At 41.0% G+C, this 26,708-nt stretch overlaps 1 protein-coding gene across 6 annotated transcripts in view; it reads right to left on the bottom strand.

The window, feature by feature from the left end:
• Positions 1 to 25,801, bottom strand: part of LOC135504233 (rap1 GTPase-activating protein 1-like) — a 102,301-nt gene extending 76,500 nt beyond the window's left edge. For all 6 annotated transcript variants that reach the window (XR_010450108.1, XM_064922607.1, XM_064922609.1 and 3 more), the window contains exon 1: positions 25,655 to 25,801. Coding sequence is in view for 5 of the 6 variants with exons in the window: in XM_064922607.1 (XP_064778679.1) it covers positions 25,655 to 25,698 (44 nt within the window). In the remaining variant the exon portion in view is untranslated. The remainder of the gene's footprint in view (positions 1 to 25,654) is intronic.
• Positions 25,802 to 26,708: the final 907 nt, after the last annotated feature.

Here is a 26,708-nt window from a genome sequence, read left to right as displayed (position 1 = left end):
AGATCACACTAAGCTACAGATCACACTAAGCTACAGTTCACACTAAGCTACAGTTCACACTAAGCTACACTAAGCTACAGATCACACTAAGCTACAGTACACACTAAGCTACAGTTCACACTAAGCTACAGTTCACACTAAGCTACACTAAGCCACAGTACACACTAAGCTACAGTACACACTAAGCTACAGTACACACTAAGCTATACTAAGCTACAGTACACACTAAGCTACAGTACACACTAAGCTACAGTACACACTAAGCTACAGTACACACTAAGCTACAGTACACACTAAGCTACAGTACACACTAAGCTACAGTACACACTAAGCTACACTAAGCTACAGTTCACACTAAGCTACAGTTCACACTAAGCTAAAGTACACACTAAGCTACAGTACACACTAAGCTATACTAAGCTACAGTGCACACTAAGCTACAGTGCACACTAAGCTACAGTACACACTAAGCTACAGTTCACACTAAGCTACAGTACACACTAAGCTACAGTACTAAGCTACAGTGCACACTAAGCTACAGTGCACACTAAGCTACACTACACACTAAGCTACAGTTCACACTAAGCTACAGTACACACTAAGCTACAGTACACACTAAGCTACACTAAGCCACAGTACACACTAAGCTACAGTACACACTAAGCTACAGTACACACTAAGCTACAGTACACACTAAGCTATACTAAGCTACAGTACACACTAAGCTACAGTACACACTAAGCTACAGTACACACTAAGCTACAGTACACACTAAGCTACAGTACACACTAAGCTACACTAAGCTACAGTTCACACTAAGCTACAGTTCACACTAAGCTACACTAAGCTAAAGTACACACTAAGCTACAGTACACACTAAGCTATACTAAGCTACAGTGCACACTAAGCTACAGTGCACACTAAGCTACAGTGCACACTAAGCTACAGTTTACACTAAGCTACAGTTTACACTAAGCTACAGTTTACACTAAGCTACAGTACACACTAAGCTGCAGTACACACTAAGCTGCAGTACACACTAAGCTGCAGTACACACTAAGCTGCAGTACACACTAAGCTACAGTACACACTAAGCTACACTACACACTAAGCTACAGTACACAGTAAGCTACAGTACACACTAAGCTACAGTACACACTAAGCTACAGTACACACTAAGCTACAGTTCACAGTAAGCTACAGTTCACAGTAAGCTACACTAAGCTACAGTACACACTAAGCTACAGTACACAATAAGCTACAGTTCACACGAAGCTACAGTTCACACGAAGCTACAGTTCACACGAAGCTACAGTTCACACGAAGCTACAGTTCACACGAAGCTACAGTTCACACGAAGCTTCAGTTCACACGAAGCTACAGTTCACATTAAGCTACAGTTCACATTAAGCTACAGTTCACATTAAGCTACAGTACACACTAAGCTACAGTACACACTAAGCTACACTAAGCTACAGTACACACTAGGCTACAGTTCACAGTAAGCTACAGTACACACTAAGCTACAGTTCACACTAAGCTACACTAAGCTGCAGTACACACTAAGCTACAGTTCACAGTAAGCTACACTAAGCTACAGTACACAGTAAGCTACAGTTCACAGTAAGCTACAGTACACACTAAGCTACACTAAGCTACAGTACACACTAAGCTACAGTACACACTAAGCTACAATACACACTAAGCTACAATACACACTAAGCTACAATACACACTAAGCTTTAGTACACACAAAGCTACAGTACACACTAAGCTACAGTACACACTAAGCTACAGTACACACTAAGCTACAGTACACACTAAGCTACAGTTCATACTAAGCTACACTAAGCTGCAGTACACACCAAGCTACACTAAGCTACAGTACACACTAAGCTACAGTACACAGTAAGCTACAGTACACAGTAAGCTACACTAAGCTACAGTAAACCAGCTACAGTACACACTAAGCTACAGTACACACTAAGCTACACCAAGTTGCAATACACACTAAGCTACAGTTCATACTAAGCTACAGTACACACTCAGCTACAGTTCATACTAAGCTACACTAAGCTACAGTACACACTAAGCTACACTAAGCTACAGTACACACTAAGCTACAGTACACACAAAGCTACAGTACACACTAAGCTACAGTACACACTAAGCTACACTAAGCTGCAGTACACACTAAGCTACAGTTCACAGTAAGCTACAGTACACACTAAGCTACACTAAGCTACACTAAGCTACAGTGCACACTAAGCTACAGTTCACAGTAAGCTACAGTTCACAGCAAGCTACAGCTCACAGTAAGCTACAGTGCACACTAAGCTACACTAAGCTAGAGTACACACTTAGCTACAGTACACAATAGCCTACAGTACACACTAAGCTACACTAAGCTACAGTACATACAAAGCTACAGTACACAGTAAGCTACAGTACACACTAAGATACACTAAGCTACAGTACACAGTAAGCTACACTAAGCTACAGTTCACACTAAGCTACAGTACACAGTAAGCTACACTGAGCTACAGTACACACTAAGCTACAGTACACACTAAGCTACACTGAGCTACAGTACACACTAAGCCACAGTTCACAGTAAGCTACAGTACACAGTAAGCTACACTAAGCTACAGTACACAGTAAGCTACACTAAGCTACAGTTCACACTAAGCTACAGTTCTCACTAAGCTACAGTTCACACTAAGCTACAGTTCACACTAAGCTACACTAAGCTACAGTACACACTAAGCTACAGTACACACTAAGCTACAGTACACACTAAGCTACAGTTCACACTAAGCTACAGTTCACACTAAGCTACACTAAGCTACAGTTCACACTAAGCTACACTAAGCTACAGTACACACTAAGCTACAGTTCACACTAAGCTACACTAAGCTACAGTACACACTAAGCTACAGTACACACTAAGCTACAGTGCACACTAAGCTACAGTTCACAGTAAGCTACAGTTCACAGTAAGCTACAGCTCACAGTAAGCTACAGCTCACAGTAAGCTACACTAAGCTAGAGTACACACTTAGCTACAGTACACAATAGCCTACAGTACACACTAAGCTACACTAAGCTACAGTACATACAAAGCTACAGTACACAGTAAGCTACAGTACACACTAAGATACACTAAGCTACACTAAGCTACAGTTCACACTAAGCTACAGTACACAGTAAGCTACACTGAGCTACAGTACACACTAAGCCACAGTTCACAGTAAGCTACAGTACACAGTAAGCTACACTAAGCTACAGTACACAGTAAGCTACACTAAGCTACAGTTCACACTAAGCTACAGTTCACACTAAGCTACACTAAGCTACAGTTCACACTAAGCTACACTAAGCTACAGTACACACTAAGCTACAGTACACACTAAGCTACACTAAGCTACAGTTCACACTAAGCTACAGTTCACACTAAGCTACACTAAGCTACAGTACACACTAAGCTACAGTTCACACTAAGCTACACTAAGCTACAGTACACACTAAGCTACACTAAGCTACAGTACACACTAAGCTACAGTACACAGTAAGCTACACTATGCTAGAGTACACACGAAGCTACAGTACACACTACGCGTACGTTTACATATTTGTTTGGCAATGTTGACAACTATCAGTGTACATACTGAAGAAGACATGTTTTCAGATAAAAGATTAAAATGGATCAGGACAAGAATGTTATAGGGGCAGGACATACAGAGTTTAAAAATCTGCTCATCCTCATTCTTGTCATTGAATTGTGGGGTGTGTGAAAGGGGTGTGGATGTTTGGGTACATAGTGTATGTACAGTCCAGTATGGGTGTTTGTTTTTCATGCTGTAGGAGGTGTAGCCTTCTGTACTTGACAGGATAATTGAATCAACCCCTAGTTTAATTGACTGGGTGAGGGTTAAGTCAATACAAAAGGAATACGAATTAATAATGGAGGAGAAACTAAGCATTTGTGAAGGCAAAAAAATCCTATAATAGTCTAATGTCAGACACATTGTATAAGACTAGTCATTATGTTGCTAATGATAATATCCAAAAGTTTAAATGTTTCCACAACAATTAAACCTGACCTTTATCTGACTCAGTATCAGTGCAATCAGCACAAAGTGGAATGCCAGTAGCAGGCTGACACTTAATGGTGATGCATGGCCTTCACAGACAAACTGCCACCTTTACCAGCAGGACAAAAGTATTTTCTGTTTGTCTCATGCATTATAATATGGGTCAGTCATATTTTCACATTCTCAGCCTAGCACTCTTTGCCTGGCCAGGGCTAAACTATAACTACATTGTCCCCAAACAATAGAAGCAATGGCTTCAGTTAGGTCTAGATTGATAAGTAAAAAGTTATGGATGAGTAGAGCTATTCCCCACAGATAAATAAATGTGGACTGCAGATCTGCAGGTGTTGTGAAACAGCTAAGAGGGTGAAATATAAACCTGACCAGAACAATGAGGCAGCGCACAATTGGCCCAGCATCGTCCGAATTAGGGGAGGGTTTGACCAGCCTTGTCCCATCGTGCTCGAGCGACTCCTTGTGGCGGGCCGGGCGCCTGCAAGCTGAACATGGTGGCCAGTTGGACGGTGTTTCCTCCGACATATTGGTTAAGTGAGCAGTGTGTCAAGAAGCAGTGTAGCTTGGCAGGGTCATGTTTCTGAGGACACATGTCTCTTGACCTTCGCTTCCCCGAGTCAAACATGGAGTTGCAGCGATAGGACAAGACTGTAACTACCAATTGGGGAGAAAAAGGAGTAAAAGTAAAATCTTACAATATGTTACGAATTTGTAAACGATGTAATATGTTACAAATTTGCAAAACGTATGATATGTTACGAATTCTATCTAGGTGGCTAACATTATCTAGCTCGCTAGGGGTTAGGGTTAGGTTAAGGAGTTAGGTTAAGGAGATAGGGTTATGATTAGGGGAAGGGTTAGCTAAAAGGGTTAAGGTCAGGGTTAGGGGAAGGGTTAGCTAACACGATAACTAGTTGCACAGTAGCTAAAAAGTAGTAAGTAATTGAAAAGTTGTATAATTTGCTAAAATGCTTAAGTTGTCCATGATGAGATTCAAACTCGCAACCTTCGGGTTGCTAGATGTTCACATTATATGCCCACCCATCCACACAAACCAACCCTACTTTCGTTTTTGCCTTAAGTAACCATTTGCCTTATGTAACCATACAAAGCGTAACATACTAAACAGAGTGTCTCGGATTTACATACAGAATAATATGAAATGCTCTGAGCCCAGGTTGAACATGGCTTCCACCTAGACATGGGATCTCACTTCAGGCAACTGGGTAAGGCCGTGTCTACACTTGACATTTACATGCGACTTCTGCTATCAGAATACAAAGATTGCATTGAAAAGACAGGTCTAGATGCACAAAAGTCACATTGCATTCTGATTGTGTTCAGATCTGACTGCCCACCTTCTGACACATTGGGTGCGTATTTCTCCTGTCTGGACGCAATCGGGCTCCCGAAAGCGCATAAAATGGGCGACTTCATCAGCACTATGCCCACAAGTCTGTGTTATGGGAGAGAGGCACCTTTTCATTTTAAAGTTGGGGGAAATATGTTCCTAGCGTGTGAGGAACGTGTTTTCTGGGCTCAAAAATGCTGTTGAGAAAACACGTTTTTGGGGGGGCTGCAGTTATGCTAACCTGTTTGCAATCCCTTTAGCTTTGCTTGCTAGCTTGTTGGCTATCTACAGAACTGTAGATAGCCAACATGCTATAGCGGGTGTAGCGAAATGATTGTGTTCATAGCTCCAACAGTGCAGTTGTATCTTACAATTCACAACAATATACATCTCTAAAAGTAAAAGAATGGAATTATGAAATATACAAATATTAGGATGAGCAATGTCGGAGTGGCATTGACTAAATATAGTAGAATAGAATACAGTATATACATATGAGATGAGTAAAGCAGTATGTAAACATTAAAATTACTAGTGTTTCATTATTAAAGTGGCCAGTAATTCCATGTCTATGTAGATAGGTCAGCAGCCTCTATGGTGCAGGGTTGAGTAACCCGGTGGTAACCGGCTAGTGATGGCTATTTAACAGTCTGATGGTCTTGAGATAGAAGCTGTTTTTCAGTCTTTCAGTCCCTGCTTTGATGCACCTGTACTGACCTCGCCTTCTGGATGATAGCTGGATGAACAGGCCGTGGCTCGGGTGGCTGATGTCCTTGATTATCTATTTGGCCTTCTTGTGACATCGGGTGCTGTAGGTGTCCTGGAAGTCCGTCAGCGACCCTGTGGTGATGTGTAGGGCAGACTGTACCACCCTCTGGAGAGCCCTGAGATTGCGGGTGGTGCAGTTGTCGTACCAGGCGGTGATACAGCCTGACAGGATGCTCTTAATTGTGCATCTGTAAAAATGTCTGAGTGTCTTATGGGCCAAGCTGAATTTCTTCAGCCTCCTTCTTCACCACACTGTCTTTGTGGGTGGCACATTTCAGATTGCCACTGATGTGTACACAGAGGAACTTGAAGCTTTCCACCTTCTCCACTGCGGTCCAGTCAATGTGGATATGGACGTGCTCCCTCTGCTGTTTCCTGAAGTCCACGATCAGCTCCTTCATTTTGTTGACATTGAGAGAGAGGTTATTTTACTGGCCCCTGTAACAGCGTTCTTTTGTTGTTGAAAGAGAGTCGGACCGAAATGCAGCGTGTAAGTTACTCATGTTTATTATAAAGACAGAACGAACTATACACGAATAACTAAATAAATACAAGAAAACAACAAACAGACCGAAACCTAATACAGCCTGACTGGTGCAACCTACACAGAGACAGGAACAATCACCCACAAAATGCAAAGCGAAATCAGGCTACCTAAATACGGTTCCCAATCAGCGACAACGAGAAGCACCTGACTCCGATTGAGAACCGCCTCAGGCAGCCAACCTAATAAACACACACACACACCCCTAATCAACTACAATCCCAACTACTACAAACCCCAATATGAAACTACAATACATAATAACCCCATGTCACACCCTGGTCTGATTAACTAATAAACTAAAACACACAATACTAAGACCAAGGCGTGACAGCCCCACTCTGCCAGGGCCCTCACCTCCTCCCTGTAGGCTGTCTCGTCAATGTTGTTAATCAGGCCTACTACTGTTGTGTCGTCTTTAAACTTGATGATTGAGTTGGAGGCGTGCGTGGCCACACAGTCATGGGTGAACATGGGTTGTTGTGTTATTATCATATTTGGCCTATTCCACCATTTGCAGAATGCATACTGGCATTTAAAATGATATAGCGCGTAAGAAGGGAATTAGGACACTATGTGGACATGGTGGACACATTTAAATGTAAGTGTAGACACATGATGTGTTCAGACTTCCATAATCAGAACTTCATGACCAGAATATAAAAACTGCATTAACTGTCAAGTGTAGACACAGCCTAATACACACACTTGGCAAAAATATTGCTTTGCATTAAACATGTTATCTTAGAATAGAAATGACATTTTCTGAAATGAGTAACACCAACACTAATTATAAAGTCAATTTAAGCAATTGAGTCATCACCGGGCAAGATTGCAAAGGAGGTTGTGAGGAGATTGTAAACAAATGTAGGAATATTCAATTGAAAGCTCAAACAACTGTCCTCTTGTAGCTCCAGTGTGTGGGTGAAAGAATAGATACACAATCAGGACTTGTTCCATCTATTTTATATTTTCTGATCATTTTAAATGCAGAATAAAATTGGAATAATGACTCCTATATTCCACATGCAAACTATTTAAAGCTGACAGTTAGCTGTACGACATTGTGTTTTCGTGCATACATCATTCGCATCATGGACATGTGCTTTCTAAAGGTATTGTAACCATGAATTCAAAGGCTCTATGTTCTGTTTATAATAGCATTCACTGAAATGAAAGGTGGCTGAATATCTAGAGGTGGTTGAATGTCTATTCTGCATTTTAATAAAGCTGATTCTATCCTCCACCCTTCCTCTATTCAGCTGACTGGAAGAACTGTGATGAAAATAGAAACTAACTGGAAATCATTCAAAATACAGTACCAGTCAAACATTTTGACACAGCTACTTATTCAAGGGCTTTTCTTTATTTTTACTATTTTCTACACTGTAAAATAGTAGTGAAGACATCAAAACTGAAAAAACAAACATGGAATCATGTAGTAACCAAAAAAGTGTTAAACAAATCTAAATATATTTTAGATTCTTCAAAGTAGCCACCCTTTGTCTTGATTCTTACTTACAGTTCCGCACACTCTTGGCATTCTCTCAACCAGCTTCACCTGGAATGCTTTTCCAACGGTCTTGAAGGAGTTCCCACATATGCTGAGCACTTGTTGGCTGCTTTTCCTTCACTCTGCGGTCCAACTCATCACAAACCATCTCAATTGGGTTGAGGTTGGGTGATTATGGAGGCCAGATGCAGCACTCCATCACTCTCCTTCTTGTTCAAATAGCCCTTACACAGCCTGAAGGTTTGTTGGGTCATTGTCCTGTTGAAAAACAAATTATAGTCCCACTCAGCGCAAACCACATGGGATGGCGTATTGCTGCAGAATGCTGTGGTAGCCATGCTGGTTAAGTGTTTCTTGAATTCTAAATAAATCACTGACAGTGTAACCAGCAAAGCACACCCACACCATCACACCTCCTCCTTCATGCTTCACAGTGGGAACCACACATGTGGAGATAATCCGTTCACCTGTCCTGTGGCGATCCTTGTGAGAGCCAGTTTCATCATATCGTTTGAAGGTTTTTGCAAATGCACTTGAAGAAACTTTCAAAGTTCTTGAAATTTTCCGGATTGACTGACATTCATGTCTTAAAGTAATGATGGGCTGTCGTTTCTCTTTGCTTAGTTGAGCTTTTCTTGCCATAATATGGACTTGGTCTTTTACCAAATAGGGATATATTCTGTATACCACCCCTACCTTGTCACAACACAACTGATTGACTCAAATGCATTAAGAAAGACAGAAATTCCACAAATTAACTTTTATCAAGGCACACCTGTTAATTGAAATGCATTCCAGGTGGCTACCTCATGAAGATGGTTGAGAGAATGCCAAGACTACAAAGCTGCCATCAAGACAAAGGGTGGCTACTTTGAAGAATTTAGATTTATTCAAACTTTTTTGGTTACCACATGATTCCATTTGTGTTATTTCATCGTTTTGATGTTTTCACTATTATTCCGCACTGTAGAAAATAGTAAAAAATAAAGAAAAACCCTGGAATGAGTAGGTATGTCCAAACTTTTGACTGGTACTGTAGATCGGAAAGAAATAATTACAAAAAGCCTCTGAATAACGTCTTCCATATCATCCTCCAATTCAATGTCTGATATTCACTATTGTTGTTAGCCAATAGTTATGTGAGCCCAGGTCTAGAGCCAGCAGGCTCTGTACTATATAACATGGGCAGCTGAATGAGCCCATTGATGGAGTAAATGAGAGTGAAGTGGCTGAATGTGCACATTGATGCTCTGGTACAGTGGAGTACAGTGAGTCTGTGTGGCTGGGACTGTGAACACACACTGGTACCAGAGCAGAGCAAAGTAGAGCAAGACCATGCTAACAGGGCGAGGCTATGCCATTGCTGGCCTGGCTATAACAGATTACACCAGTCACCTCTGAGACACACACACACACATACACACACAGCCTCAGGAGCCTGAAGGTCAGCACACTTGTTTGGTAACACATGTCTTAAACCATGCATCATTTAGCCTTGATCAGAAACATGACAGCTGTCATAGCTTCTATGATTATTCTTGACAAATGGCCTTTCAATGCCACGTGGTCCAAAGTTCTATCTTTGCTGGCTAACCAACTTGCTACAGTAGCTGAGATCTGTACATTCTGTTATTACAGGAGCACTGTGTTAACAGGCATTAATTACAGTATACACACAACTGCAGTGTACACACAACTGAAACAACACTTCCCACCCGTTTTGTGCAAGTTATTATGAATCCAGGTTCATCTCATGCTTTTCCCTGTTCCTCTAAAGCAGGATACAGTAGATTTCCATTGTGAATATCAATGTGAATGTCAGTGTGAATATAAATACTGTTAACTGTGATTGACTGACACCCACTCCAGCCCTCTTGCATGGCATAGATATCCTGCTTGTTTTGCCCTACGCCTTGCCATGTAATCATTGACTGATCTTTTGTCATGCAAACTTGACCATGATGACAAAGAAAGTATGCCCACTCCATGTTGTTTTTGTATAGGGATGGGCACGGTTATTTAAATATTTGAATATCCAAGTGGACTTTTGTATTTGATTACTTGGGAGAGTATTACATTTTGAGAATAAGAAAATATAGGCCTATTAGCAATGAAAAGGCTTCAAATGATCTATGTGGCGTTGCTCAATAGCCTACAAGGATAGACCATTACATTTGAAATTGAAATAAAACAACAGTTTTATGACCGTTTTTATGAGTGCACCCCTTAAAAAAATGCACAGTTGCCTTGTTGTTATTGTCAGTCAATCAAAGCAGCGCCACATAGGCTCCATGTGTAGCAAGTGAAGTGGGAGATTTCTAATCAATTTGAAATGGATCAACCAACAGGTAGACTGTTGTTTCATATGAATGGAATTGTTGTAGACATGTACGGGGAGCGCAACAAAATAGCCTCCATTAGCCTAGCTACTTTAGCTACATTGAACAAAAATATAAATGCAACATGTAAAGTGTTGGTCCCATGTTTCATGAGCTGAAATAAAAGATCCCAGAAATGTGTTTACATCCCTGTTAGTGGGCTTTCCTCATTTGCCAAGATAATCGATACATCTGACAGGTCATATCAAGAAGCTGATTAAACAGCATGATCATTACATAGGTGCACCTTGTGCTGGGGACAATAAAAGTCCACTCTAAAATGTGCAGTTTGGTCACACAACACAATTCCACAGATGTCTTTGATGGAGCGTGCATATTACAAAAAAGTTTTTTAACCAGGTAGGCCAGTTGAGAACAAGTTCTCATTTACAACTGCGACCTGGCCATGATGAAGCAAAGCAGTATGACAAAAACAACAACACAGAGTTACACATGGGGTAAACAAACGTACAGTCAACAACACAATAGAGAAACATATGTACAGTGTGTGCAAATGTAGTAAGGTTAGGGAGGTAAGGCAATAAATAGGCCATAGTGGTGAAATAATTACAATTTAGCATTAACACTGGAGTGATAGATGTGCAGATGATAATGTGCAAGTAGAGATACTGGGAGAAAAAATAGCAAAAAAATAAATAACAATATGGGGATGAGGTAGTTGGGTGTGCTATTTACAGATTGTGTACAGGTACAGTGATCGGTAAACTGCTCTGACAGCAACAGAAATTGGCATGCAGGAATGTCCACCAGAGCTGTTGCCAGAGACTTTAATAGTCTTTTCTTTACCATAAACTGCCTCCAACGTTGTTTTAAAAAATTGGCCAGTATGTCCAACTGGCCTCACAACCGCAGACCATGTGTACACACTCCAGCCCAGAACCTCTACATACCGTGACGAGATCCTGAGGACCATTGTCGTGCCATTCATCCGCCGTCATCACCTCATGTTTCAGCATGATAATGCACAAGCCCATGTCACAAGGATCTGTACACAATTACTGGAAGCTGAAAATGTCCCAGTTCTTCCATGTCCTGCATATTAACTAGACGTCACCCATTGAGCATGTTTGAGATGATCTCGATTGAGTGTACAACAGCGAGTTACAGTTCCCGACAATATCCAGAAACTTCCCACAGCTATTGAAGAGGAGTGGGACAACATTCCACAGGCCACAATCAACAGCCTGATCAACTCTATGTGAAGGAGATGTGTCGGGCTGCTTGAGGCAAATGGTGGTCAAATCAGATACTAACTGGTTTTCTGATCCACACAGCAAACTATAGTTTTGGCAAGTTGGTTAGGACATCTACTTGGTGCATGACACAAGTAATTTTCCCAACAATTGTTTACAGACAGATTATTTCACTTAGAATTCACTGTATCACAATTCCAGTGGGTCAGAAGATTACATACACTAAGCTGACTGTGGCTTTTAATAGCTTGTAAAATTCCAGAAAATGTTATGGCTTTAGAAGCTTCTGATAGGCTAATTTGAGTCAATTGGAGGTGTACCTGTGGATGTATTTCAAGGCCTGCCTTCAAACTCGCTGACTCTTTGCTTGACATCGTGGGAAAATCAAAAGGAATCAGCCAAGACCTCAGAAAAAAATGGTAGACCTCCACAAGTTTGGTTCATTCTTGGGAGCAATTTCCAAATGCCTGAAGGCACCACGTTCCTCTGTACAAACAATAGCTCGCAAGTATAAACACTATGGGACCACGCAGCTTTCATACCGCTCAGGAAAGAGATGCATTCTGTCTCCTAGAGATGAACGTACTTTGATGCGAAAAGTGAAAATCAATCTCAGAACAACAGCAAAGGACCTTGTGAAGATGCTGGAGGAAATAGGTACAAAAGTATCAACAGTATATCCACAGACAAAGATCGTACTTTTTGGATAAATGTGCTCTGGTCTGATGAAACAAAAATATAACTTTTTGGCCATAATAACCATCGTTATGTTTGGAGGAAAAGGGGAGGCTTGCAAGCCGAAGAACACCATCCCAACCGTGAAGCACAGGGGTGGCAGCATCATGTTGTGGCGGTGCTTTGTTGCCGGAGTGACTGGGGCACCTCACAAAATAGATGGCATCATGAGGATGGAAAATTATGTGGATATATTGAAGCAACATCTCAAGACATCCGTCAGGAAGTTAAAGCTTGTTCGCAAATGGGTCTTCCAAATGGACAATAACCCCCAAGCATACTCCCGAAGTTGTGGCAAAATGGCTTAAGGACAACAAAGTCAAGGTATTGGAGTGGCCATCTCAAAGCCCTGACCACAATCCTATAGAAAATGTGTGGGCAGAACTGAAAAAGGGTGTGCGAGCAAGGAGGCCTACAAACCTGACTCAGTTACACCAGCTCTGTTAAGAAGAATGGGCCAAAATTCACCCAACTTATTGTGGGAAGCTTGTGGAAGGCTACCTGAAATGTTTGACCAAAGTTTTAAACAATTTAAAGGCAACCCTACCAAATACTAATTGAGTGTATGTAAACTTCTGACCCACTGGGAATGTGATGAAAGAAATAAAAGCAGAAATAAATAATTCTCTCTACTATTATTCTGACATTTCACATTCTTACAATTAAGTGGTGATCCTAACTGACCTAAGACAGGGACTTTTTACTAGGATATAATGGTAGGAATTGTGAAAAATTGAGTTTAATGTATTTGTCTAAGGTGAACGTAAACTTCCGACTTCAACTGTATGTATTCCCAATCATGTGAAATCCATAGATTAGGGCCTAATAAATGTATTTAAATCCTTATCCTTATTGCATGATGATTTTATATTTTATATTTTTGTTCAGTTAGCTGACTACCTTAGCTGGCTACTGTAGCTAGCTAGCTTCTTTACTATGATTTGATTTGATGCAGTCAAGACAAGCCCTAACAGATTGTCTATCTATTATAATGACTTGTTGCAGACATAAATGATCTAACGAGCACAAGTCAGTTTGTCTACTTCCTTTCTCTCCCTCTCTGCCACACATATAGACTGTCACACACACCAGCCCCTGCTCGTCTCTTGCCCCTCCCCCAACCTCCATCTGAAACAAGCAGAGCACAGCCACAGGCTTTCAAGTCTTAATTGAAGTAGAAAAAATAATCATTACAAAATTAAAACTCATGTATTTCGACTATGCAGATATCCGAAAATATAATGATAATGAAATAATTTCAAATGCCCATCCCTATTTGTGTGTTCTGTAGATTTGAGAATTCCATAAAAAAAAAAAACTCAAACACACACAAGGTTGGATACAACCCTCTTGTGAGAAAGTGACATAGTGAGCTTGTAGGTGAATATTGGTTCTACAAAACAATAAAGTATCCTTCAGTAAAAGTAAGGCATCTTTCATTCAATTGACCAGGACTATCATTTAAGGAAGCTCCTCTTCTCAAATCAGCTGACTGCTTTGCTATAAATCTACCATTTGTTGCTGGCCTGCTCCACTTTCACAACAATGAGCCTTTCACTCAGCTGTTCTTGAACAGGGTCTACACACACTGATCCATGTATTTTTTCTCTCAGTGCTTTGCAAATGCACTGTAGCAAAAATAACAGAAGGGGAGAGATCCATAGTGAGCGCATGCAGCCTCTCTGTCTGTGTGTCTGGTCTTGAGCCATGGGGGAGATGAGTGTGTGTTCAGATCTGGGACAAAGACATACCTCACTGTTAATTTCATGAGTCCCATGAAGAGTGTATGAGGAAGGGGATATGAGCTGTATGCTAAGGGAGAGACCATGGAGGAGACTACAGAAATGGAGGAGACTACAACATGGAGGAGACTACAAAGAGATGACAAATGAAACGGTCTCATTTAGTATATGACAGAGATAGAGCCCGTGGCTCACCATGTATTGGGCTCGACTGCTTGGGGGAAACCAACCCACAACCCCTGTTCAGTCTCCACAAAATCCCCTGCAAGGAGACAGCAGTCCTAAAGAGACCCCTAAAAAAAGGAACTGAGTAGGACTGACAACCGCAGCACCACATGATAAACTGTACAGTATACTATGTCAATAAATCCATTGGATTGTGAACAGACTTGATTCTGAGAGGATAGCATATCCATATCAGTATTCATGAAATGTACCTCAATAAATATCTTACATGAGGTGGAAACTAAAAACATTCAAAGGATTATGTGACAAATGGTGTTGGAAGCCTGATTTGGAGATGAGGAGCTGCTCCTCTGACATTTAAATGAGACAAAGTAGAGTGACGGAAATACCAATCTATAGACAGAATAGTTTAATTCCTCACAGTGAATGCCAAAGGGAAGCAAGGGAAGGATACAGTGGATGTCACCTGGTGATGTGGGTAATCAGACTGACCTATCAAAACGGTCAAATTGCAAACAAAGTGGAAAGTGCCAACAGATATACATATCCTCCTATTTCTTCAAATCTGTTTTCCACAAGCAACTGGAACAATCTCTATTCCTCAGGTTTGAACACTCTGAATGATAGGGACATGCACTTGAGAGAAGCTATTTTGACATACCATAGAGCACCTGTTACATTTTGGCACTTTTTTCAGATGTAAGTGGTATATTTTCAAAATGGCAAAAGTACAAAAATCTAAACTGATAACACTTTTAATACCCCCTATCTTATGTTCAGAACCCTTGCAATATTTGATTAAATAAAATATAATTTTCCATACAGTATTTGACTATAACTTGACAGGCACCCTTTTTTAAATCATTTGTATCCAATGGTAGGTTGTGAGCATGTTGAGGAATACTGTATGTCAGTCTTACAGTTTAATTATCCTCAGACCTATTATCCTATTTGTAGGACAAATCATCCCGAATAGGGGTCTTGAAAAGCAGTTGGCTACTGTAAAAACATGACAAGGTGGTGTATGCCCTTTCTGCTCCATGCAACATTGTACAAGATCACCTTTTCCATGTGACTTGTCGACTGATAGAGTATTGTCTGTCTCTGTGCTTGATATTCATCAGCTTACAGTGAGTGTATCGATGACATTCAGATAATGAGTGGAATATATTGCTATATACAACCCAGGTATTTTACCAGTGCGTTGTACACCACACCATAATTCCAAATGGTAGCACATAGTGACTCTTTCCACTTTTTCCTATTAAAGCACACTGGCTGATTGAGAATGGTGATACTGTATCAGTTGTCGTAGGAAGTCACATGGAAAAGGTGATCTTGTATAATGTGCAGAAAAGGCACACATGCTCCATATTTACAGTAGCCAACTGCTTTACAATAGCCCTTATTTATGATGATTTGTCCTATGTATGTACTGTATGAGGATAACAAAACTGTAAGACTGACATGTCATAACATGCTCACAACTTGCCATTGGATGCAAAAAAATAAATAATAATTTGCATGTCAAGTTATAGTCAAATACTGTATGGAAAATTATATTTACCATCCACTATTCTTTATATTCAGTTCATTAAAAATAATTGTTTTGAAATGTGTTTTGCCTTTTTGCTATTGGATTAAATGGTAGTTTAATTAAAGCTCCAGTGTTTTTCCTGTGTTTTATATATTTTTCCACACTATGAGGTTGGAATAATTCAGTGAAATTCAGCCTGTTGTGGTGGGATGGAGTTTTGACCTGCCTAGTGACATCACCAGGCGGTAAATTAGTTAAAATCTTATTCAGGATAGGGGGCAGCATTTTCACTTTTGGATAAATAGCGTGCCCAAATTCAACTTCCTGCTACTCATCCCCAGAATTTAAGATGTGCATATTATTAGTATTTTATATATTTGGATAGAAAACACTCTGAAGTTTCTAAAACTGTTTGAATCATGTCTGTGAGTATAACAGAACTTATGTAGCAGGCAAAACCCAGAGGACAAACCATTCAGATTTTTTGGTCTATCCAATGAGGTTTCATTGGGTAACCAGATTTCTAAAGGACTTGTTTGCAGTTCCTACCGCTTCCACTGGATGTCACCAGGCTTTAGAAATTGGTTGAGGTTATTCCTTTGTGTAATGATGACTCGAAAAGTAGCGTCAGTTTGTTATCTTCCTGTATTGAACACAGATAGTCCCGTCTTCAATTTGATCGATTAGTAACGTTTAAAAATACCTAGAGTTGTATTACAAAAGTAGTTTGAAATGTTTTGGCAAAGTTTACAGGTAACTTTTGAGATATTTTGTAGTGACGTTGCGCAAATTGGAAGCTGTGTTTTGCTTGATCAAACGTGCCAAATAAATGGACATTTTGGATATCGACGGAATTAATCGAACAAAAGGACCATTTGTGATGTTTATGGGGCATATTGGAGTGCCAACAAAAGAAGCTCGTCAAAGGTAAGGCATGATTTATATTTTATTTCTGTGTTTTGTGTCGCGCCTGCATGGTTGAAATATGCTACTCTCTCTTTGTTAACTGTTGTGCTATCATCAGATAATAGCATCTTATGCTTTTGCCGAAAAGCCTTTTTGAAATCTGACATGTTGGCTGGATTCACAACGAGTGTAGCTTTAATTTGGTATCTTACATGTGTGATTTAAGGAAAGTTTGATTTTTTATTTGTATTTGGAGCTCTGCATTTCCCCTGGCTATTGGCCAAGTGGGACGCAAGTGTCCCGCCTATCCCAGAGAAGTTAGACCAACAAGAGAGGTTTTCCCTCCCGACAGACAGTAGGACACTGTCAGACAGTCCTTGCTAAATTCTTGCTTGGGAATTTGCTCTTTGCTAAGAAGCAATTTTTTCTTTTTGACCGTTTTTATTGAAAACAATCACAGTAAGGTACTTAATTGTTACCCAGAAATGATTTGATATTGAGATAAAAACGGCTGCATTGGACCTTTAACCTGTTGATGCTCTGGGGGCGCTATTTCATTTTTGGATGAAAAACGTTCCCGTTTTAAACAAGATATTTTGTCACAAAAAGATGCTCGACTATGCATATAATTGATAGCTTTCGAAAGAAAACACTCTGACGTGTCCAGAACTACCAAGATATTTTCTGTGCGTGCCCTAGAACGTGAGCTTCAGGCAAAACCAAGATGAGACGGCATCCAGGAAAAGAGCAGGATTTTTGAAGCTCTGTTTTCCATTGTCTCCTTATATGGCTGTGAACGCGAGAGGAGTGAGTCAACCCTTTCTGTCGTTTCCCCAAGGTGTCTGCAGCATTGTGACGTATTTGTAGGCAGATCATTGGAAGATTGACCATAAGAGACCACATTTACCAGGTGTCCGCCCGGTGTCCTGCGCCGAAATTGGTGCGCAAAAGTCAGCTGCCAGTATTTTTCCATGGGATTCAGAGAGGAAAGCAAGCTTCCACGAACGATATATCAATGAAGAGATATGTGAAAAACACCTTGAGGATTGATTCCAAACAACGTTTGCCATGTTTCGGTCGATAGTATGTAGTTAATTCGGAAAAAGTTTTACGTTGTAGGTGACTGAATTTTCGGTTCGTTTCGGTAGTCAGATGCAATGTAGAAAACGGAACGATTTCTCCTACACACAGACGCTTTCAGGAAAAACTGTGCATTTGGTGTGTAACTGAGAGTCTCCTCATTGAAAACATCAGAAGCTCTTCAAAGGTAAATGATTTTATTTATTTGGTTATCTGGTTTTTGTGAAAATGTTGCATGCTAAATGCTACTCAAAATGCTATGCTAGCTTTGCATACTCTTACACAAATTAGTCAATTTCTATGGTTCAAAAGCATATTTTGAAAATCTGAGATGACAGTGTTGTTAAGAAAAGGCTAAGCTTGAGAGCAGACACATTATTTTCATTTTATTTGCGATTTTCAGAAATCGTTAACGTTGCGTTATGCTAATGAGCCTGAGGCTTTAGTCACGATCCCGGATCCGGGATGGGGAGTTCCAAGAGGTTTTAAATTATTAAATTGTGAATCTATCGTTATCTGATATATTGGTGACTAAACAAAATGTTCTCATATTTCATGGAAAACTTTGATTTTGGATGAATGACTCAGGTGTGAAACCGCACTGAATGCACAATCAAGGGTTCTAAACATAAGATGGGGGCATAAGTGTTATCAGTTTGGGTTTTGTAATTAGAGATTTGAAAATATACCACTTAGATCAAAAAATGTTTTGACAAAGTGATTGAAAAATGTTTTATGTACAGAAACTTTGATTATACATCATTGGGGTTTCACATATCTTTCACCCCTGAGTCAACCCGCCTCTACCATCCAATCCATTGGCCAGCATGCATTCACTGGAAAATAAACTGGATGATCTCTATCTTGTTTCACCAAGTCATGGCTGAATGAAGACACGGAACATATAGAGCTGGCTTAGTTTTCCATGCATTGGCAGGACAGAACAGCTACGTATGGTAAGACGAGGGGTGGGGTTGTGTGTCTATTTGTCAATAACAGCTGGTGCGCCATGTCTAATATTAAAGAAGTGTTGAGGTATTGGTCACCTGAGATAGAGTACCCTATGATAAGCTGTAGATCACACTATCTACCGAGATAATTTTCATCTATATTATTTGTAGCCATCAATTTATCACCTCAAACCAATGCTGAGACTAAGACCACACTCAATGAGCTGTATAAGGCCATAAGCAAACAAGAAAATGCTCATCCAGCTTTACTCACAGAGGTGCATACAAAGCTATCCCCTCCCCTCCATTTGGAAAATCTGACCATAATTCTATCCTCCTGATTCCTGCTTACAAGCAAAAATGAAAGCAGGAAGTACCAGTGACTCACTCAATATGGAAATGGTCAGATGACGCGGATGCTATGCTCCAGGACTGTTTTCCTAGCACAGACTAGAATATGTTCTGGAATTCATCCAATGGCATTGAGGAGTATACCACCTCAGTCTCCGGCTTCATCAATAAGTGCATCGAAGATGCCGTCCCCACGGTGACAGTACGTATATATCTCAACCAGAAGCCATGGATTACAGGCAACATCTGCACCGAGCTAAAGGCTAGAGCTGCCGTTTTCAAGGAGCGGGTCACTAATCCGGAGGCTTATAAAAGAATCCTGCTATGCCCTCTGATGAACCATCAAACAGGCAAAATGTCAATACAGGACTAAGATTGAATCCTATCACACTGACTCAGACACTCTTCGAATGTGGCAGGGCTTGCAAACTATTACGGACTACAAAGGGAGACCCAGCCGCAAGCTGCCCATTGACGTGAGCCTACCAGATGAGCTAAATGCCTTTTATGTTCGCTTCAAGGCAAGCAACACTGAAGCATGCATGAGAGCAACAGCTGTTCCGGAAAACTGTGTGATCATGCTCTCCGTAGCCAATGTGAACAAGACCTTTTAACAGGTCAACATTCACAATGCCAAACTGCAGTCAGGTCAAGACCCTCGTGAGGACGACTAGCATGTAAATTAGCTTTCTTGAGACGGTTTCCGACCGTTTGAGCAGAAGTTCTTCTGTTTTACAAACTCGCAGTTTCATCAGCTGTCCGGGTGTTTTGTCTCAGGCGATCCCGCAGATGAAGATGCCGGATGCGGAAGTCCTGGGCTGGCATGATTACACTTGGTCTGCGGTTGTGAGGCCGGTTGGACTTACTGCCAAATTCTCTCAAATTAGTTGGAGGCGGCTTATAGTAGATACATGAACATTACATTTTTGGCAACAGCTCTGGTAGACATTCCTGCAGTCAGCAAGCCCATTGCACGCTCCCTCAAAACATTATTTTGATTCAGTAGTTATCCTTTTTGATCAGTTTGAGTAAGTGTTAGTTGATTTATATTGTTAACAAATGAAAAGAAAATCATATCAAAAGTAAAGTGAATATTGTATTTTGAAAATCAGATAGATTGAATATATATCCAAGTTGAAAGATTGATTTGGTGCAGTCAACAGGTGAATTTGTTTGTTGTATTTAGCCAATTGAAAATGTGCTTAGTGTTTTGAAACATGAGCCACAAACTTTTGAAATTGCACAAAAGTGATTGAAAAAAAACTGTACTAGGTGAAAATATAGAAATGCACACTGTTCAGGAGTTATCAAACTATATAAACTCAGCAAAAAAAGAAATGTCCTCTCACTGCGTTTATTTTCAGCAAACTTGTAAATATTTGTATGAACTTAACAAGATTCAACAACAGACATAAACTGAACAAGTTCCACAGACATGTGACTAACATAAATTGAATAATGTGACCCTGAACAAAGGGGGGGGGGGGTCAAAATCCAAAGTAACAGTCAGTATCTGGAGTGGCCACCAGCTGCATTAAGTACTGCAGTGCATCTCTTCCTCATGGACTGCATCAGATTTGCCAGTTCTTGCTTTGAGATTTTACCCCACTCTTCCACCAAAGCATCTGCAAGTTCCCAGACATTTCTGGGGTGAATGGCCCTAGCCCTTACCCTCTGATCCAACAGGTTCCAGACATGCTCAATGGGATTGAGATCCGGGCTCTTCGCTGGCCATGGCAGAACACTGACATTCCTGTCAGTGTTCTGGCAGGAAATCACGCACAGAACGAGCAGTATGGCTGGTGCCATTGTCATGCTGGAGGGTCATGTCAGGATGAGCCTGCAGGAATGGTACCACATGAGGGAGGAGGATGACTTCCCTGTAACGCACAGCGTTGAGATAGCCTGCAATGACAACAAGCTCAGTGCGATGATGCTGTGACACACCGCCACAGATCATGACGGGCCCTCCACCTCGAAATCGATCCCGCTCCAGAGTACAGGCCTCGGTGTAACGCTCATTCCTTCGACAATAAGTGTGAATCAGTCTGAGCACTGATGGAGGGATTGTGCATTCCTGGTGTAACTCGGGCAGTTGTTGTTGCCATCCTGTACCTGTCCCGCAGGTGTGATGTTCAGATGTGCCAATCCTGTGCAGGTGTTGTTACATGTGGTCTGCTACTGCGAGGACAATCAGCTGTCTGTCCTGTCTCCCTGTAGAGCTGTCTTAGGCGTCTCACAGTAAGGACATTGCAATTTATTGCCCTGGCCACGTCTGCAGTCCTCATGCCTTCTTGCAGCATGCCTAAGGCATATTCACTCAGATGAGCAGGGACCCTGGGCATCTTTCTTTCGGTGTTTTTCAGAGTCAGTAGAAAGGCCTCTTTAGTGTTCTAAGTGTTCATAACTGTGACCTTAATTGCCTACCGTTTGTAAGCTGTTAGTGTCTTAATAACCTTTCCACAGGTGCATGTTCATTAATTGTTTATGGTTCATTGAACAGGCATGGGAAACAGTGTTTAAACCCTTTACAATGAAGATCTGTGAAGTTATTTGGATTTTTACGAATTGTCCTTGAAAGACAGGGACCTGAAAAATGTTTACGTTAACTAGGCACTACATCATTTGGTTCAGTAGTTTTAATTTTAATTAAGAGATAGTTAATTGTATTGTTAACAAATGACAAGAAATCATATCAAAAGTAAAGTGAATATTGTATTTTGAAAGCAGATAAACAGTGATTTGTTGCAGTGAACAACTGACTTTGTGAATTTGTTTGTTGTACTCAATGAGTGAATGAGTTGTTATCAATAAAAACATCACAATAAGGTGCAGAGCGTTCGATTTGCCTGCTGAGGGGCAATGAGACCAGCATCTCTGCTTAAACCATTAATACGTGCGTTAATTTTGTCAATGGATTGTTAAATAAATTTTAACTATTTGGTTGTAATATCACCACCTCTTGAGGAGCACAGTCAGAACTACAAATTTCAGATTATTCCATGAAAATCAATTGTGCACATTTAGCTTTATCATCATCAGAGTTATAGGCCACAGCCAGTAACTGCATTCTTTTCATGATCAGTAAACATCACTTGGTCATGGTATTTCAGATAAATGAGGGTAGCCTCTCGAAATCTATCAATATTGGCCACCATTAATTGGATATTTGAGTGATAGAAAATAAAAGTGAACTATACCTGACAAGTTTGAGTGGTAGGTTGATTTGAGTAGGTTGATTTCCCATCCTTTGTGGGCTCGGCCTGTCAAACAACCGAAGGGCACATTTGCCGATGCACAGTTAACTGATAATGTTCACTTTGCAAGCTACCGGTAGAAACTTTGTACAGTTGGCTAAACAACATAGGCCTACCTAGCGAAGTTAACTAACAATATTTTTTTTAAGAGTGTTTCAATTCCGATTGCTGCTGACAGATATGATTGATGGACCACGTCAAATTGGCTAGCTAGCTAATAACAGATAATATCAATATAGCTAGTTAGCATGGTTATTTTCAGGGGATAAACTAGATTGCTATATCCAAATGTTGTTTGGTTTGCTTGCCATCTATGGTTGTGAAGACAGTAGTCCGACTGACAACTTTACTAGGACGAGGACTTGCCGATCAAGCTCTTTCCAAAAGCCTTATCACTGATGAAGCAAGTTAAATGACACGTGTTGTTTCCTTAGCTATCTAGCTAACTACATGCCAAATGAATCTGTCAACCCTCAGAATTTCCTAATGTGAACCGCCTCGAACAAAAAAGATCTCTGAAGACCTAAGACTAAGAATTGCTGACTTGCAAAAAGCTGGAAAGGGTTACAAAATCTCTAAAAGCCTTGATGTTCATCAATCCATGTTAAAAGAAATGATCTATAAATGGAGAAAGTTCAGCACTGTTGCTACTCTCCCTGGGAGTGTCTGTCCTGCAAAGATGACTGCAAGAGCACAGTGCAGAATGCTCAATGAGGTTAAGAAGAATCCTAGTGTCAGCTAAAGACTTACAGAAATCTCTGGAACACAATAACATCTCTGCTGACGAGTCTACGATACGTAAAATCTTAAACCAGAATGGTGCTCATAGGAGGATACCATGGAAGAAGCAACTGCTGTCCAAAAAAAACATGATGCTGCACATCTGAAGTTCGCAAAAGTGCTCCTGGATCTTCCACAGCGCTACTGGCTAAATATTCTGTGGACAAATGAAACTACAGCTGAGTTGTTTGGAAGGAACACAACACTATGTGTGGAGAAAAAAACGCACAGCACACCAACATCAAAATCTCATCCCAATTGTATGGTGGAGGGAGCATCATGGTTTGGGGCTGCTTTGCTGCCTCAGGGCCTGGACAGCTTGCTATCATTGACAGAAAAATGAATTCCCAAGTTGATCAAGACAATTTGCAGGAGAATGTTAGGATATCTGTCCGCCAATTGAAGCTCAACAGAAGTTGGGTGATGAAACAGGACAACAACCCAAAACACAGAAGTAAATCAACAACAGCATGGCTTCAACAGAAGAAAATACACCTTTTGGAGTGGCCCAGTCAGAGTCCTGACCTCAACCCGATTGAGATGCTGTGGCATGACGTCAAGAGAGCAGTTCACACCAGACATCCCAAGAATATTACTGAACTGAAACAGTTTTGTAAAGAGGAATAGTCCAAAATTCTCCTGACTGTTGTGCAGGTCTGTTCTGCAACTACAGAAAACGTTTAGTTGAGGTTATTGCTGCCAAAGTAGGGTCAACCAATTATTATAACCAAGGGTTCCCATACTTTTCCCACCCTGCATTGTGAATGTTTACACAGTGTGTTCAATAAATACATGAAAATGTATAATTGCTTGTGTGGTATTAGTTTAAGCAGACTGTGTTTGCCTATTGTTGTGACCTAGATGAAGATCAGAACAAATTTTATGACCAATGTATGCAGAAATCCAGGTATTTCCAAAGGGTCCACATCCTTTTTCTTGCCACAGTACATGAACAATTGATGTTGACTAATCATGACAGTATGCAGTGACTTGCTGTATAACTCTGATTACAGCGCTAAATGGGGAATCATTGGAAATGTGTAGTTCTGACTATGCTCTTCCAAGAGGTGATGATATTAAAACCAAATAGTTTCATTATTTTATTTAACAATCTCTTGAAAACGCCATGTTGTTGCCAATGGTTTAAGTATAGCTAGGGTTCTCCTTGCCCCCCAGCAGCCAAATCGAACGCTCCGCATCCGTATTGTGACGTTTTATTGATAATGGCCTATTGAAAATGTGCATAGAGTTTTGAAACACAAGCCATTTTGATTATCTGTTTTAAATGTTTGTGCCTAGAGTTGTGAAAATGTACAACATACTTGTGAAAATTGCACAAAAGTGATTGAAAACACCTAATTGTGGTGTTAATTTCTACATGGTGTCTATAGGGAAGTATCCAGCAGGTCAGAGGAGGGAGACGCCACCTGAGTCCTCCATTTACACTGTTACTGGAAAACCTAGGATACCGAACAGTACAACACAAAAACATACAAAGTGTGCACATGATCAGACAGAGAGAAGACTTGAGAAACATGTGTTGTGCACACACACTCCTATTGTGTAGACTCTGCTTAACCAATCTGTAAGTGAGGAACCTGTTGCATAAAGAGAGTCAATCAAATCAACATCGCTTGATAAATTGATCAAATAGACTGATTTTGTTTACAGTTAACAACCTGTGTGTGTGTGTGTTTGTGTGTGTCTGTGTGTGTGTGTGTGTGTGTGTGTGTGTGTGTGTGTGTGTGTGTGTGTGTGTGTGTGTGTGTGTGTGTGTGTGTGTGTGTGTGTGTGTGTGTGTGTGTGTGTGTGTGTGTCTACTCTAATTCAATAATTTCAACTCTGACGGGCCTCTCTCCCTTTTACATACAGTCTTCTATCAGAGTTCCTGTCTGTGCAGCTTCCACTGAAACTCTCTTCTCTCCCTCTTCACCACCCTCCACCCTGCCAAGCCTCCTGTGCCTGTCAGTCAGTCAAGAAATCAGTGTTTAGCTGGGGTTGAGTCTGTAATAGCTGATGTTAAATAATGCAGCACAACCAGGGTCAACTGCATTGTCATGTTCAGGGAAGCAGGGAATGGTTTATAGCAAGCTCAGCGACTTCAAACAGAAATCACACCCCTTGGTGACAAGCAGGCAGGCACACACATTCACACTCACAAGCCTGTGTACACGTGCAACCACACACAAACACAGTAAAAGGTGCAAAGTAAGGTTGAACAACTCTGTAAATGAGAATGCTATTCCCTCTTACCCTCCATACGCTCCAAAGGTGAAACTCCTCTTTCTCTGTGCCATGCCGGCTAATGGAGTGGGAAGTGGACCAACAGTGTGTGAGTCAACTCAGCACTGAATGGAGCCTCTACTTCTGTCACTGACTCCCTCACGTCGAATCTGTGTGTGTATGAGAGGGAGTGTGTGGCTGTCTGCTCTGCTCCACTCCCCTTTTCTCCCTCCATCCCTCCCTTCCTTCCTCCCTCCCTCGTACGCTCGCTGACTCGCTCTACCTATCCCTCCCTCCCCTCTCACGCCTCCTCAACAAACAGGAGGAGGAGGGAAGGGGGAGTTTAGGGGGCTGCTGACCATATCAGTCTCCCAGAGAATCAGTAGGAGCCCTCTTCATCCCCTTACCCTAGTCATTGAGCCCAGAGGGGACAGGAGGACAGGCACCAAATGTCCATCTCCTTATCTCCAATAGATTCATCATCGGATAAGGATTAATTCAATAGTTTGCTGATGGGTGCAATTAATGAGAGTACTATTTATACAATTCAGATGAGGACAGAAAAGGAGTGCCATTGGAGGTAATGTCATAGACGACAGAAAACAGCAAGTTCAACGTGGTGAGAAATGTGATGCAGCTCTTTATCTTCACAATCTGTTGGGAACTTGTTTTTCATTCCTCTCTCTCTGTTTCTCTGTTTCTCTCTCTATCTCTCCGTCTATCTCTGTCTCTCACTCTGCGGCAGCTGGTCAAACAGCACAGTGCCGGAGGCTTTACTGATCAGGCCAAACAGATCATTACTCTTCTCAAACATTGAAATCACAAAGAGACACCACCAGCTCCAGGATATCAACTGTTCCATCATAGTGAATATGAGAGCTCCCAGTTACAAGAAATTAGTTAAAAACAGGAAGGAAGAAGTACCACTCTCTCACCACTTACTATCTCTTACTACTTACTCACTACCACATACAGTAATTCCCCTTAGCAGGTAGTGTAACCCTAGTGCTACAGGAGAGATGTTTAGATCTGATACTTGGGTGTGTTCAATCCTGTAGCGCTGTATATCACTATAGAGATTGAC

The sequence above is a fragment of the Oncorhynchus masou genome, chromosome 18 (genome assembly GCF_036934945.1).
Source record: "Oncorhynchus masou masou isolate Uvic2021 chromosome 18, UVic_Omas_1.1, whole genome shotgun sequence".
In the NCBI taxonomy this organism is placed as follows: domain Eukaryota; kingdom Metazoa; phylum Chordata; class Actinopteri; order Salmoniformes; family Salmonidae; genus Oncorhynchus; species Oncorhynchus masou.
The sequence above is the reverse complement of the archived record's forward strand: the minus strand, read 5'-3'. Positions and strand labels throughout refer to the sequence as shown.